The following is a 13,688-nucleotide window of genomic DNA, read 5'->3' as shown; positions in this document are numbered from 1 at the left end:
AAAGATAGGAGAACTAATCTTTGCATTTAATTTGTATTTTTGTTGCTGAGGCACATGCTTGAGTAAACAAACAAAAGTAACTAAAAGTCCAATTTTTGAATTTATAACGGGAAAATGAAAATGGCAAAATAAAATGAAATAAAAAAGAAGTTTGTGACCACCCCAACTGATAAAGAATAACATTTTATACCAATGTTTTTACTGATTCTTTCATTTACAAAACAATAACAAAATATTAAATTAATCTAGAAGCTGTCCTCGCATCCTCTGTATTTTGACTGATGCAATTGTGATACAGGTAACATTTTTTTGATGGTTCTGAGGAAGGAAAAAAATTACAACCTCAAATGAGAGAAGAGAGGATGGGGTTGGGGGGGATGTTCTTCAAGTCCTCGGGTGTTTTAGTGCTGGCCATGCTCTGCATTTGCTTGCATTCCTAACTCCTGAACAACATTGCTCTCTTAGTATAAATTTCTTTCTCATGGAGACCAAACATGAATCAAAAATCTGCTGGAAAACCATTTAAACCAGACAACGAGAATCAATTGGCATAGGAGATTCTAGAATTTGCACACCATTTGCAACATTGCTCTCATTGTACGTCATTCTTTATATAAATAATAACACGACTTTTCCTTGGGATTTCAGAATTTCCAACTCTCAAACCGTCCCTTACTTTGTAAAATTCATATTAGTAGCTTGAACTTCAAGACTAAACATTTTGGTTCGCCCAACAAAACTGAAACTTCTACATCCCTTGCTGTGCGTTGCTGAAAATATCAACTGAAGATTGTGACCACTAACCTCAAAGTGACAACCAACTGATCAAACACAATAGTCCTGTACTTTGCTTTGGCTGTGAGGCCCATCAACTATGATTTCAGTGCCTGCTTCGTGTATCTCAGAGCAGACCGTAACATTGCTTTAGCTTTTCCATCCGGAGTGCACCCAGACGAAATCATTTCTTCATACACAGCTGGAACCTAATATACACTTATTTAACTCAGCACATACAGAAGCAACAACAACAACAAAATATATATGTGTGTGTGTGTGTACAACATTAATTATCCTTTCTGTAATGAAAATTCACAGCCTGGTAGCTCTGCACAGTCTAACGAACATGAATTTAGTCAGAGCAAATGGAATTAAAGACAATATATGAAGCTTCATCATCATTTTAGTATTTTAATATACTATGTTTAATCTAATTAATATGCTTATTAAACTTTACATAAATGTGAGTCCTTAACGGGTTCATGAAGTAGTAAACCACAATAAGTCAAATGATGCCTGTTAAGTGTACTAAGTAGGTTAGCAAGTTCTTCAATTTAGTATGCTGGCCACTCTTTTTTTTAATAAGTAAAAACTTCATTTTAAGAGAAACTACATATGAAGGATGATTACATACATCCTCCAAGTTAAATTCAGAAATTCGTGGGAGTGATAAAATTTATGGAAAAAAGAGTTCCTAAGTCCCTACATACTGTGTATGAAATAAAACTTCTGTTAAGTCTAATCTTTCTTGAGTTGAAAATAATAACTTTTTTACATTATCATTCAGTAACTTTTCTTGTGCAGTAGACTAGTTTTTACATTTTTTTTCCCTCATATAGTAGATAGTTAATACCTACACATTGAAAAAAAAATACTGAGAATCATCTATGGTAAAGGGCAGCAGGGCATCCTTAATTTAGGTCTCTAAAGCAATATAATAGATTTATACCTTAAAGAATTTATCAGCACGAATCAGAGCTTTCATAAGCGTAGTATATGTGATCACATCTGGTTTCAAGTTCTGCAATTATGGGGAACCCAATGGACATATAGTAAGATGGCAAGAATAGTTGAACTTTAGAATATACAAAATGGTATGTAGTTAGATGGTAACATACACTTTCCTTCATGTATTGCAACACAGCAAAGGCTTCAGCATCTCTTCTATCCTCACCAAATGCATTAATTAATGAATTGAGGGCTAAAAGACTGGGCATCAGGCCATCTGCTCTCATTACCCTAAATGCATTTATTGCTTCCTCAGACAAACCCTGTGAAAAGTTGGAATTCAAGAATGTCAAATGCATATTCAAAAAACTATCGTATTCACAATCAAACAATTCAAAAAAGTAAAAGCCTATATGTTCAACACAGCTCAACTCAATTATGTTGATATAACCTGTTGTCTTAAATGTTCTGGAAGAAAGTGGTGCATTGGGCATTTACTCATACCCCCTCAATGTATATTACCAATGAGGTTTGTGATCAAATTCAGCTTTAAAGTTTAAACCCATTGAGGAAAGCTTCCTCAAGAAGATAAGGACGATAATCAATAGTAATGCATTTTGATATCTGGAAGGCACAGAGCCACAAGAAAACTATGGAACTTCTAATTATGACAATAGACTATAATTAAGCCATCTCATAGTTTATGCAATACTGTAACGCAAAGTGTGTCAATGATCACCTCAAATGCTACTGCTTGTTTGACTTGTCTTAGGTTACTAGCACTTCCTCAAAAGGGTACAGGTAGAGAAGATGCTGTTAACAATATAAATGCGTTTTGATATATGCAGGACACAAATAACACAGGACGCCTATAATCTTATCCTATTATGGCCATGTCAAAGCAATAGAGTACATATATATATTCGCTCAAAGTAAATTGCTTATGTGATTGAATAGAGGCAACAAGCAATATACCTTCTGCGCATAGGCATTAATCAAGGCATTGTACATTGTGGAAGGCGGCTTCAACCCCGCAGACTTCATAACATCCAAGCACTCAATCGCGTCATCAAACCTCCCTGACTTTCCATAAATATCAACCAATGTCGTGTATGTAACCACATTAGGCAATAACCCCTGACTCTGCATCCTCCCAAACAAGCCCTTCACATCCTTCCACCTCTGCTGCTCCCCAAAACAATTGATCATAATGTTATACGTAGTAGTACACGGCTTATACCCTTTCTCCTGCATTTCCTCAAACAACTCCTCTGCCCTATCGTGGCGTCCCGACTTACAATGACAATCAATAAGAGTGTTCCACGTAACATTATCGGGCTCAATCCCCTCCGATAACATCTGTTCGAACGTGGACATAGCATGATCAAGACAATTGTACTTTCCAAATGTATCAATCATCACATTGTAAAAATGCCTATCAGGCCTTACTCCACTACTCTTCATTTCCTTCAAAACCTGAAACGATCTTTGCCATTCCCCTCTATCTCTATAGCTCGCTAAAATCCTACTAAACAAGAACGAACTAGGCTGTACATTGCTTCCTTCCATTTCTTTCAATATATTCCTCACACTTTCCCATCGTCCCGCATTCGCATAAGCATCAATAAGAAGACTATATGTGTGTTCATCAGCCAAAACTCCACTCTTCTCCATCTCCAAAACAATCGATTCCGCGTCTTTCAACGAACCGGCTTTCACATACGCTTTAAGAAGCGCATTGTAAGCCCTAGTCCTCGGTTTCAATCCAGAATCTCTAATTTCTTCGAAAATCGCCTCGGCCTCGACGGTTCGACCTGAATTCCCCAATGCGGATATAACCGCAACGAGAGTTGCGGTTTTCGCACTCAATCCGCTGCCTTGAGCCATAGCTAGAAAGTGCATAGCATTGGTAAGGTCACCGGCTTTAGCGAAACCGACGATGATATCGTTTATAAGCTGACAATCGAGCTCAATCTTATCGCATTCGAGCTCTCTGTAAAGCTTTTGCAAAATCGGAGAATCGGCCCTGTTCGTGCGAGTAAGGGACTGAATTATCAAGCTGTAGTTAACGAAATCAGATGGGAAACCGTCTTGGCGCATCCGAGACATTAGATTGAGAGCCTTCTCGAGGTCGTTGTTGCGAGCGCATGCGCCGATTAGCGCGTTGTAGGTTAGCGGAGTTAGGGTTTGTTTCTGAGAGAGTAAGAACGCTTCGTAGAGCTTCTCGGAACGACCGAGCTCGTGGATGAGAATTGAGTAGAGGAGCTCGTAGGAGAAGCAGAGGTTGTGTTTACGGAGCCATGAAACGACGGCGTACGCGAGTCCGATGGAGGAGGAGGAAGAGGAGGAGCAGAGAGATTTGAGGAGTGAGTGCCAGAGTGGAGCCGGCACGGCCCGGTATGTTTCGGCGAGCTTGAATTCGGTCGGGTCGAGTGAAGTTGGAGGGTCCGAGTCCGAAACCAAAACGGAGTTTGAGTATTTGGAGAGGTAATTGAGGAGTGGAGTGAAGTCGTAGCGGCGGTTATGGATGTGGCTTTCGTTTTCGCTTTCGTTTTCGCTTTCTTCTTCTTCGTAGTCGTTAATTTGTCTTGAGGAAATGGAAACGGAAAGAGAGGATTCGTTAACGGTGGTGGCAACGGCGGTGACGGAAGTAACGGAGAGTGGCGGTTGGAAGAGATAGTGGTGGTGGTGGTGGTGGTGTATTGGATAAGATAAGTGAAGAGAAGGGAAACGAGTTGGAAATGGCGGGAGCAGAAGAAACATGTTATGTTATATATTGTTAACTAAGTGAGAGAGTACGGGAGAGTTGAGAGTTGAGAGAGCACAGGTGTCTCAGTAGGGAAGGAACTAAATTTTATATGATAAATTTATGGGATATTTTGCAGATGGCTGGTGAGTGGTGAGAAAGATGAAAGCAGATTCAGAATCTTCTGTGAGGCGAAATACCCGACCACGTATCGACGCCACAGGGGATACTTTATATGTTCAGTGTTAATGCACCCAAAATTGTTCAAGAATGCCAGCCTTGTTCTAAAGTCTAAACTTTTCTATATGGTTCTTGTGGAAGGAAGAAATTAACCCATGTTTAATTACTTGCTTAAGAACACAATTAATTTAGATTATGGGCTAAAATCATTCTGCAGTGGAAAATTTGAACAAGAAACCAAAGATTATTTCACTCTTGTAAAAGTATGTAAAAAAACTTTTATTCATATGATCTTTCTTTGTTACAATTCTCACTCTGTGTTTCTCTCTTTGTCTTTTGTGTGTCCCCTTTCTCTTTCTTCTTTCTTCCTTTTTATATGAGTTATCTCATCCTTTTTCACATTTTGTCTTTGTCCACCTAAATAATTTCTGATTTTATCAAACTCTTCTTTATTGGTTTTTCATCATGAATGGAGCTTTCTAGGACTTTTTCTTACTGTTCAGGCATTCACCTAGATAACTTATGATCTTATTAAGCTAATCCATTTGCATTGGACAATCCCTTACTCCAGCTTCAAAGGAGTAGCTAAAGGGTGGATTCCAGGGTCCCTTGACTTGCCAAACNGGCATATTCCCTTTGGCTATATAATTGTGTGGTTTCTGGAAAGTTAAAACTTAAATGCAGTGATGTCAGGCAAGTGACTTTCATTAATGCGGGGGTTGTTGTGGAATTATCTAGAAATCTCAAACAACTTCCTTGGTAAAGTTGATCTTCTCTAGGAGTTACCTCAATAGTTCAGACGCTACCACGAAACTAGGCTAGGAAGGGAATTGGGCCTAATCAATAGTCTGAGGTTCTGTACCTGTTTTTAGAACGGGTCAATCTATGTTGGATTTGTTTCCTGCATTTAGGCCCATGCTTGAAATGGGCCCAACATTTATCCCATTATAATAAGGCCCAATGTTTATCCCACTACAGTTCTTTTTCTGGTTGTAAAAAAGTCAATCTTGGAACTAAACAGTTTTATCTTTGGGATGAATTCCACCTATGTGTGCTGTTTTAAATTCCCTGACCAAAAACTCCTAAAAACTCATTAGCTCTGCCTTAACCATTTTTTTTTTAATATCAAAATGTGGTTGTGGTTGTTGTATTGAGTTCTTCTCTCTTTCAATGTAGATTACCAAGAAATTATAATTTAAAAAAAAAAAAAAATTGGCTACAAATCTTGGTAAAAAAAAAAAAAATTAGGCGAAACTACACTATTGGTTCCTAAAGTTTACCCTACAAGTGCAACTAGTCCCTTAAGTTTTAAGTAAGCGTTATTAGTCCCTCAAATTTAAAAAAATGAGCGAGATTAGTCATTTTGTTAATTGCTGTTAGTGTTATTACTTATGTAGCTAACAGAAAAGTGATGTGACATTTTTTATATTAAAATATTACAAAATTAATACTCTCTTGCCTATTCTTTCTCACTAATTTGCTGCCACAAAGACGGGATCTTTTCACATTTTTCTCTCTCTTCTTGCTGAGATGTTCTCGCTCAATAGAAGCTCTTTCCAGGTAATATAAGCGAAACCGATTTCTCAGTTCACACTTTTATTTTCACACACCCATTTCACCAAAACACAATTTCATTATCATTAATATTTTTATTTTCTTATGGGTTCTCCATGTATGTTCTACTCTTTCACATTAAAACCCACAAATTCTCTAACTTCCCCAGCATTCGAATTGTTAATCATTTGGTATAACACGATTCAGTTCCAAAGAAACAGATTTCCTCATTTGGGTCATCTCTATTTAACTCATTCACATTGAAAAGTTTATCAAATTTTGTTCATTTTTTTAAGAGGGTCAAATTTTTTTAATTTATTATTATATATATTTTGGTGGCACAAAGCAAGACCAGGATATCAAGGTCTTGTTGTTCTTCTATCTCTCAGGTTTAGAGAAAAAGTCAGTTTAAGTGAAAGTGGTAGCTTTGGGCACAAGAGGTCGGGGTGGAAATGCTGTCGTTGTGGTGGAGAAGATCAAGTTGTAGGAAATGAGAGGCGATAGGAGAGAGGGGTAGAGATTTCTCTTGAATTTTGTAATATTTTAATTAAAAGAAATGACAGTGAAAAAAATGTCACATCATTATTCCGTTAGTCATCAAGGTAATAATACTAATGGTAGTTAACAAAATGACTAACAATGCTCATTTTTAAAACTTGAAGGACTAATAATGCTTAATTGAAACTTGAGAGATCAATTGTACACACATGGTAAACTTTCAGGATCAATAGTATAGTTTCGCCAAAAAATTAACATGACTATATATTTTGAAAATCTAATTGTTTAATTGCATGTTCTTTACTTTTATTAACACATATGTTAAAATTCGTGCTAATTGGAGTATTATTTATAATTCAATCAATAAATTTATTTTTTATGCATAATTTAAAACTACAAAAACTTGAAATTTAAACATTTAATTGAAAACATAATTATTGATTTTTTATCTTTTGAAAATTTTGCAAGAATGTAGGATATAAAAAGAAAAATATCATTTAATGGTAGATTTTGTCAAAATTTACATCCAATAAAAATATATTGAGTAAAGTTGTAGCCAAACATTACCCAAAAAAAAAATTGATCATCATGTTTTCTCTCTCCATTTTTTTTTTAACTTAGATGCATATGTCAAGCAGCGTGTGATGATGGTTAGGCGATAGGGTAATTTAGTTTTTTTATTGGGTAAATTTCATTAACATATCACGAGATTTTGACTAATGCCAATGACGTTTGAGACTTTTCAAAACTGACCAATTTAGTTTTTAAAGCCAACTTAGTCCCTAAACTTTCTAACTGGCCTAATGGTGTTTAGGGACTAAGTTGGTTTTAAGAACCAAATTGACCAGTTTTGAAAGGTTTTAGACCTAGTTGACATTAATCTAAATCTTAGAATATATTAAGGTAAGTTTACGCTTTTTTTTTTAAATTTTTTTTTTTTTGGAGTGCAAAAGGGAACGTAAATACGAATTATATTAGTTTTATATACAGCTTTTTCTATTTGTCTTATATCTTTATTGTCTAAAATTACAAACATAGCTTTAAATTAAAACTATTTTGGGATTTTAATTGACAAGATTAAATATAAGACCTAATTTGACATAATATTTAAACTTTGGACGTTTTAAATTTTGTCTAGCCAAAAAAATAAATACAGATTGCAATGGTAAAAATTTAATGTCTCGCTTGATCTGCCTTATCACACTCTATCTAGTAAAAGTTTTCCGTGGTCCAAAAAATGGCAGGACAAGAATGAGTTTTGCCCCAATACATATTGTAGGGTCTAATTTCTTTACGTAAACCCAAAGACAATTAATTTGTAGAGTATGGGTCGAAAAACTAGAGTTGACAAGGGGTTCACAGCAAAGGATTATCACTCTTTTTATTATTTATTGATCAGTTTCCCATACATTCCAAGCCTCGTTTCAAACCCTCTCCCTCTATTATATAGCCACTCTCACTCTCATCTCTACCGTCCACGTGCTCCCCATCCATGAACTTGCTCAAGTACCTGTCACGTCAGGCAGCTTCTTTTCATCTCTGTGTGAGTGGCGGTAGGTTATGAAGCACTGTTCAGAGGTCTTCTCCACATAAATGCGGCCAGAAAAGCTGTTGCAATGCATTGAATACGGTGGCAGCAGCCTTTCCCTCAGATATTTCCTCATCCTTATCGTTCCTGAGTATGTTTTGAGCTTATCTTGATCAGGTGGAGTCCTCGGACAATCAATCAGGCTTTTCCCTTACTCAGTTAGTCTCCGATATCATATCAAAGTAAAATATCTTCCTCGGACAGGTAATGTCCTCCTCGGACTGGAGATATCATCCTCGGACAGCGTTGATTCTCTACAGGAGGATTCCGCTTCACTCTGGGCCTTGCACTCTCCGCATCTTTATCTTCGGATGTGAAACAGTCCTCTCCTGGGTATTCGGCCCATTAACTTGGGCCTGACCCCCTTATCCCCTTGACCCACGATGTCCAAACCCATTGAGCAAATGGCCATGGGCTGGATAAAGGGTTGAGGATTCCCCCCGGCTGGTGTATGTTCGGTGCGAATCGCTGACATTGATCACATTTCTTCGCGTAGTCGCGAGCTTCTTCTTGCATACTCGGCCACCAATATCCTTGGGTAAGGGCCCTGTGGGCCAACGATCTACCTCCGGTATGACTCCCACAAATCCCCTCGTGCAATTCTTCTAGTAACGATTCAGTCGCTTCTGGGTGCATACACAGCAGATATGGCCCTGAGTAGGAACGTTTGTATAACTTTTGGTCTTCGGACAACCAGAATCTGGCAGCCCTCCTTCGGATCTTGTCAGCCTCCTTTCGCTCCTCCGGCAAGATGTCATCTTTCAAGAATCCGATTATGGCATCCATCCAGCACGGACTCTCCCGAATCTGGTGCACTTGGATTGCTTCTCTTCCTATCCCAGTGGGCTCATGAAGATCCTCCACGAGGATGGTTCTCGGCAGATTCTGATCCGAAGAGGTGGCTAACGTAGCCAAGGAATCTGCATGTGCATTGCTACTTCTGGAAACATGGAGCAAGCTAAAAAATTCAAATTCCCCTTGAAGATGTTTAACTCGGCTCAAATATCCTTGCATCCTTTCGTCTTTGGCTTCAAATTCTCCTTGTACTTGGCCCACAACCAATCTTGAATCGAGAAAACGTCCACGGCCTTTCCTCCCATTTTTCGGACCATAACCATTCCCATCAATAGGGCTTCGTACTCGGCTTCATTATTAGTCGCTCCAAAATCCAGTCTTAGCGATTTTTCAATGATGATTCCTTCCGGAGATGTCAAGACCAGGCCTACTCCAGAACCTTTCCTGTTCGCAGCACCATCTACGTATAACTCCCAGTGAGCAGGGTCTTGTTGGGAAACCATGTCAACCGATTTTTCATCCATGCTCGGCATTACCGCTATATCTTCTATACTGGGTTCCGTAAATTGGCCACCAGATCCGCAAGGACCTGGCCTTTGACCGACGTGCGAGGCATGTACTTGATATCGAAAGCCCCTAGAATGGTGCCCCACTTGGCTATCCTCCCTGTGTAATCGGCACTTTGAAGTATTGTTTTAAGTGGAAGTTGCGTGAGCACGACGACGGTATGGGCTTGGAAGTAGTGAGGCAATTTCCGCGTTCCAAGCACTACGGCCAAGATGGCCTTTTCCAACGGCAGGTATCTGATCTCGGCTTCATGCAACGACTTGCTTACACAGTAGACCGGCCTCTGTACACCTTGATCAACTCTTATCAGTACTAAACTTACAGCATGAGGGACCACTGCGATATAGGCAAACAAAACTTCGTCTGGCTCAGGGCTGGACATAATCGGCAGCCGAGATAAGTAATCCTTAAGCTGTTGGAAAGCCGAGACGCATTCTTCACTCCATTCAAAGTCCTTCCACTTTTTAGTCAGCGAGAAGAAGGGTTTGCATCGGTCCGCAGACCTGGATATAAATCGGTTTAAAGCAGCCGTCATTCCTGTTAGTTTTTGGACCTCCTTCGGATTTCGAGGAGGCTGTAGATTCTGGATAGCCTTTATCTGGTCAGGATTGACCTCGATTCCCCTGTGAGTGACCATGTAGCCTAAAAATTTGCCGGAACCAACTCCAAACGAGCATTTCGACGCGTTTAAGCGCAACTTATGTTTCCTCAGAACTTCGAAAACCGTATCGAGATCCTTCAAATGCTCAGAAACAAGCTTGCTTTTAACCACCATGTCATCTATATAAACTTCAATGCTTTTGCCTAATTGTGATTCGAACATCTTGGTCATCATCCGCTGGTACGTGGAACCTGCGTTTTTCAGACCAAAAGGCATCACTTTATAGTGGTAGTTACCAATGGGGGTAACAAAAGCGGTCTTCTCCTGGTCTTCTAGAGCAAGGGGGATCTGGTGATATCCCTGAAAAGCGTCTAAGAAGCTCATCCGAGGATGGCCGACAGTAGCATCTACCAATTGATCAATCTTCGGTATTGGGAAGGGGTCCTTAGGACAGGCTTTGTTTAAGTCCGTGAAGTCTACACAGACTCGCCACTTTCCACTTTTCTTCTTTACTACCACAGTATTCGCCAGCCATTCGGGATAAAAAATTTCTTTGATAGCCCCAGCTTGCTTGAGCTTTCGCACCTCTTCTCTGACCGCTTCGACGTGCTCTCTAGATGGCCTCCGAGGAGGTTGCTTCTTTGGTATACTCAGAGGGTTAACCCTCAAATGATGACAAATGAACTCCGGATCTACCCCCGGGGCTTCGTAGGCACTCCAAGCAAATACGTCAATATTCCTCTTAAGGAATTCCACTAGCTCCTCCTTTTCTGGCTGAGGCATCTGGGATCCAACTTGAAAGTATCTTTCAGGATCAGCCCCAACCAAGACCCGTGTTAAGTCCTCACATTCTACACTTTCATCTTGTCCGCCGGCAGGCGACAACCGCCCCTTTAACTACTATAGGTCTTTAACTGCCATATCCGAAGATTCATCCTCGGACCCGTGTCGTATGGCCGCTACCAAGCATTGCCTAGCCGAGGACTGATCTCCACGGATCTCACAAACACGCCCCTCGGAAGGGTACTTGACCTTTTGGTGCAGAGTGGAAGATACAGCCCCTAGCGTGTGTAACCAGGGCCTGGCTACAATTGCCGTATAAGGGGAGTAAACATCCACCACGACGAAATCCACCTCAACGATTTCCGAACCGTTTGCACTGGCAGTCTTATTTGCCCCTTCGACATAACCATCCTTCCTTCAAAGCTGAATAAAGAAGAGCAATATGGAGTCAAGTCACTGGGTACGAGATTCAATCCCTTGAAAAGATCAGGATACATGATCTCCACCGCGCTGCCCTGATCTACCATCACTCTCTTCACATCGTACCCCCCAATCCTGAGGGTAACCACCAAGGCGTCCTCATGAGGTTGAATGGTCCCAGCCTTATCCTCGTCCGAAAAGCCTAGAACGAGGGGCGCGGCATGCCTAGGGCTCTTCGGACTCATGTCGGCATCTCCCACCGGTAACCGCGCCACGGACATGACTTTCGATGGCCGGTATCCTGTCCTTCCTGGTGCCGCAAAAATAACATTGATAACACCCAAAGGGGGTTTTGCAGAATCCCCTTTCTCGGCATCTGTCATCGGCTGTCCTCCTCTTCCGCTGGAGCGATGTAAAAGATGCTTCAATCTACCCTCGCCGACCAGTTGGTCCAGATGGTCCCATAAGCTTCTGCAGTCTTCAGTCGTATGCCCGTGATCCTGGTGGTACTGACAATAGACGTTACGATTGCGTCTGTCCGGATTCCCCACCATTTTGTTCGGCCATCTGAAGAATGGTTCATTCTTTACCTTATCCAGGACTTGATGAACAGGCTCCTTGAACACGGTGTTAACTGCTTGGGTATTTGCTGAACCTGAGTGTCCAGCGAAATCTCTCCTCGGCTTATTGTTATTGTAGCGATCCGACCTAAAGTGTTTCCTATCCTGGGTGGTAGCTTTATCCTTACCCTTCTCCTGCTACCTATCCTCTTCAACTCTCTTATACTTCTCAATGCGATCCATAAGCTGGCGCATGCTAACAACTGGCTTGCCGGATAAGGACGTTCTCAAACCATGATCAGTGGGAAGACCCAACTTGAACGTCTCCAAGGCCATGGCGTCGAAGTCGCCCTCCATTTCGTTAAACATCTCCCAGTACTTATCCGAGTACGCCTTCAGTGTCTCACCTTCACGCATACTTAAGGACAGAAGAGAGGATAATGGCCTGGGCACTCTTCGGCAGGTGACGAACCGCGAACCAAAAGCTTGAGTAAGCTCTTGGTAAGAATCGATGGAATCGGCACTCAGGTTATCAAACCATCTCATGGCTACAGGACCCAAACTGGAGGGGAATACCTTGCACATCAAAGCTTCATCCTTGGAATAGACAGCCATTCTCTGGTTAAAATGGCTAACGTGCTCCACAGGGTCAGTTTTGCCGTTATAGATGGTAAAGGTTGGCTGGTTGAAACGCCGAGGCATCTCCGCTCCCTTGATCCTACGGGTGAAGGGCGACCTGGAAATCTGACTCAGGGCCCTACTCATGGCATCATTGCTCACCGCTCCATATGGTGGTCCTCGAGATCGCTTCTCACGAGGGCGCTCAGCTTCATACGAGAAAGTCTCACTGATTGGAGTTTGAGAGTTCTGCTCATAGGTAACATCCTGCCCGTCGTCCAAATCGTCATCAGGGTGTGTTACAGTGCGTCTCCTCTTCTCATGGCGTAACTCTCTCTTCAACCTTTCGATCTCTATGAGCATGCTGTTCTTCTCTGCATGAGGAGCGCGATTTTCACTTCGAGGCCGAGTTCGATCAGTATGGGTAGTATGCACACTACCTTCACGGTCCTGCCTCCGCTCCAGGTTAAGAAAGGGGTCAATATGTTGGGAGGCCCCAGATTCTGCCGATTGTTGCCCTTGACCAGCCATGACCAACCGTTGCTACTCTTCCCTTACTCTCAAGCTCTTCTCACAGACGGCGCCAATTGTAGGGTCTAATTTCTTTACGTAAACCCAAAGACAATTAATTTGTAGAGTATGGGTCGAAGAACTAGAGTTGACAAGGGGTTCACAGCAAAGGATTATCACTCTTTTTATTATTTATTGATCAGTTTCTCATACATTCCATGCCTCGTTTCAAACCCTCTCCCTCTATTATATAGCCACTCTCACTCTCATCTCTACCGTCCACGTGCTCCCCATCCATGAACTTGCTCAAGTACCTGTCACGTCAGGCAGCTTCTTTTCATCTCTGTGTGAGTGGCGGTAGGTTATGAAGCACTGTTCAGAGGTCTTCTCCACATAAATGCGGCCAGAAAAGCTGTTGCAATGCATTGAATACGGTGGCAGCAGCCTTTCCCTCAGATATTTCCTCATCCTTATCGTTCCTGAGTATGTTTTGAGCTTATCTTGATCAGGTGGAGTCCTCGGACAATCAATCAGGCTTTTCCC

General features: G+C 41.2%; 2 protein-coding genes across 3 annotated transcripts; both read right to left on the bottom strand.

Moving 5' to 3' along the window:
* Window positions 1-167: 167 nt before the first annotated feature.
* On the bottom strand, window positions 168-4,736 carry LOC112019312 (pentatricopeptide repeat-containing protein At5g42310, chloroplastic). Of its 2 annotated transcripts, XR_002883682.2 has the most exons (5): window positions 2,701-4,736; window positions 1,896-2,048; window positions 1,727-1,798; window positions 805-983; window positions 168-443 (listed from the first exon to the last, which is right to left on the bottom strand). XR_002883682.2 is itself a non-coding variant. In XM_024051849.2 (4 exons), the coding sequence occupies exons 1-4, from the start codon at window positions 4,486-4,488 to the stop codon at window positions 873-875; spliced, it is 2,124 nt and encodes a 707-aa protein (XP_023907617.2). In that variant the 5' UTR covers window positions 4,489-4,736; the 3' UTR covers window positions 168-872. The 2 variants fall into 2 exon arrangements, 1 of the variants encoding a protein (XP_023907617.2); XM_024051849.2 differs by having other exon boundaries at window positions 168-983.
* A 6,603-nt stretch (window positions 4,737-11,339) lies between these two features.
* LOC136071190 (uncharacterized) lies at window positions 11,340-12,011 on the bottom strand. The gene has a single exon (XM_065782190.1). The coding sequence runs from the start codon at window positions 12,009-12,011 to the stop codon at window positions 11,340-11,342; it is 672 nt and encodes a 223-aa protein (XP_065638262.1).
* Between the last annotated feature and the right edge of the window lie 1,677 nt (window positions 12,012-13,688).

This window comes from Quercus suber, unplaced genomic scaffold (assembly GCF_002906115.3).
Source record: "Quercus suber isolate HL8 unplaced genomic scaffold, Cork oak 2.0 scaffold_293, whole genome shotgun sequence".
Taxonomy (NCBI): domain Eukaryota; kingdom Viridiplantae; phylum Streptophyta; class Magnoliopsida; order Fagales; family Fagaceae; genus Quercus; species Quercus suber.
Note: the sequence above shows the minus strand (reverse complement) of the source record. Positions and strands in the feature narration are given on the sequence as shown.

What these genes read in the sequence shown, in the direction of transcription:
- LOC112019312 (XM_024051849.2), bottom strand. Translation starts at nt 4,488, where the DNA reads ATGTTTCTTCTGCTCCCGCCATTTCCAACTCGTTTCCCTTCTCTTCAC. An exon ending in TTAATGCCTATGCGCAGAAG is followed by an intron (nt 2,049 to 2,700) that starts GTATATTGCTTG and finishes AACTTTTCACAG; the next exon opens with GGTTTGTCTGAGGAAGCAAT. An exon ending in GTGCTGATAAATTCTTTAAG is followed by an intron (nt 984 to 1,726) that starts GTATAAATCTAT and finishes AGTGTATATTAG; the next exon opens with GTTCCAGCTGTGTATGAAGA.
- LOC136071190 (XM_065782190.1), bottom strand. Translation starts at nt 12,011, where the DNA reads ATGGTGGGGAATCCGGACAGACGCAATCGTAACGTCTATTGTCAGTAC.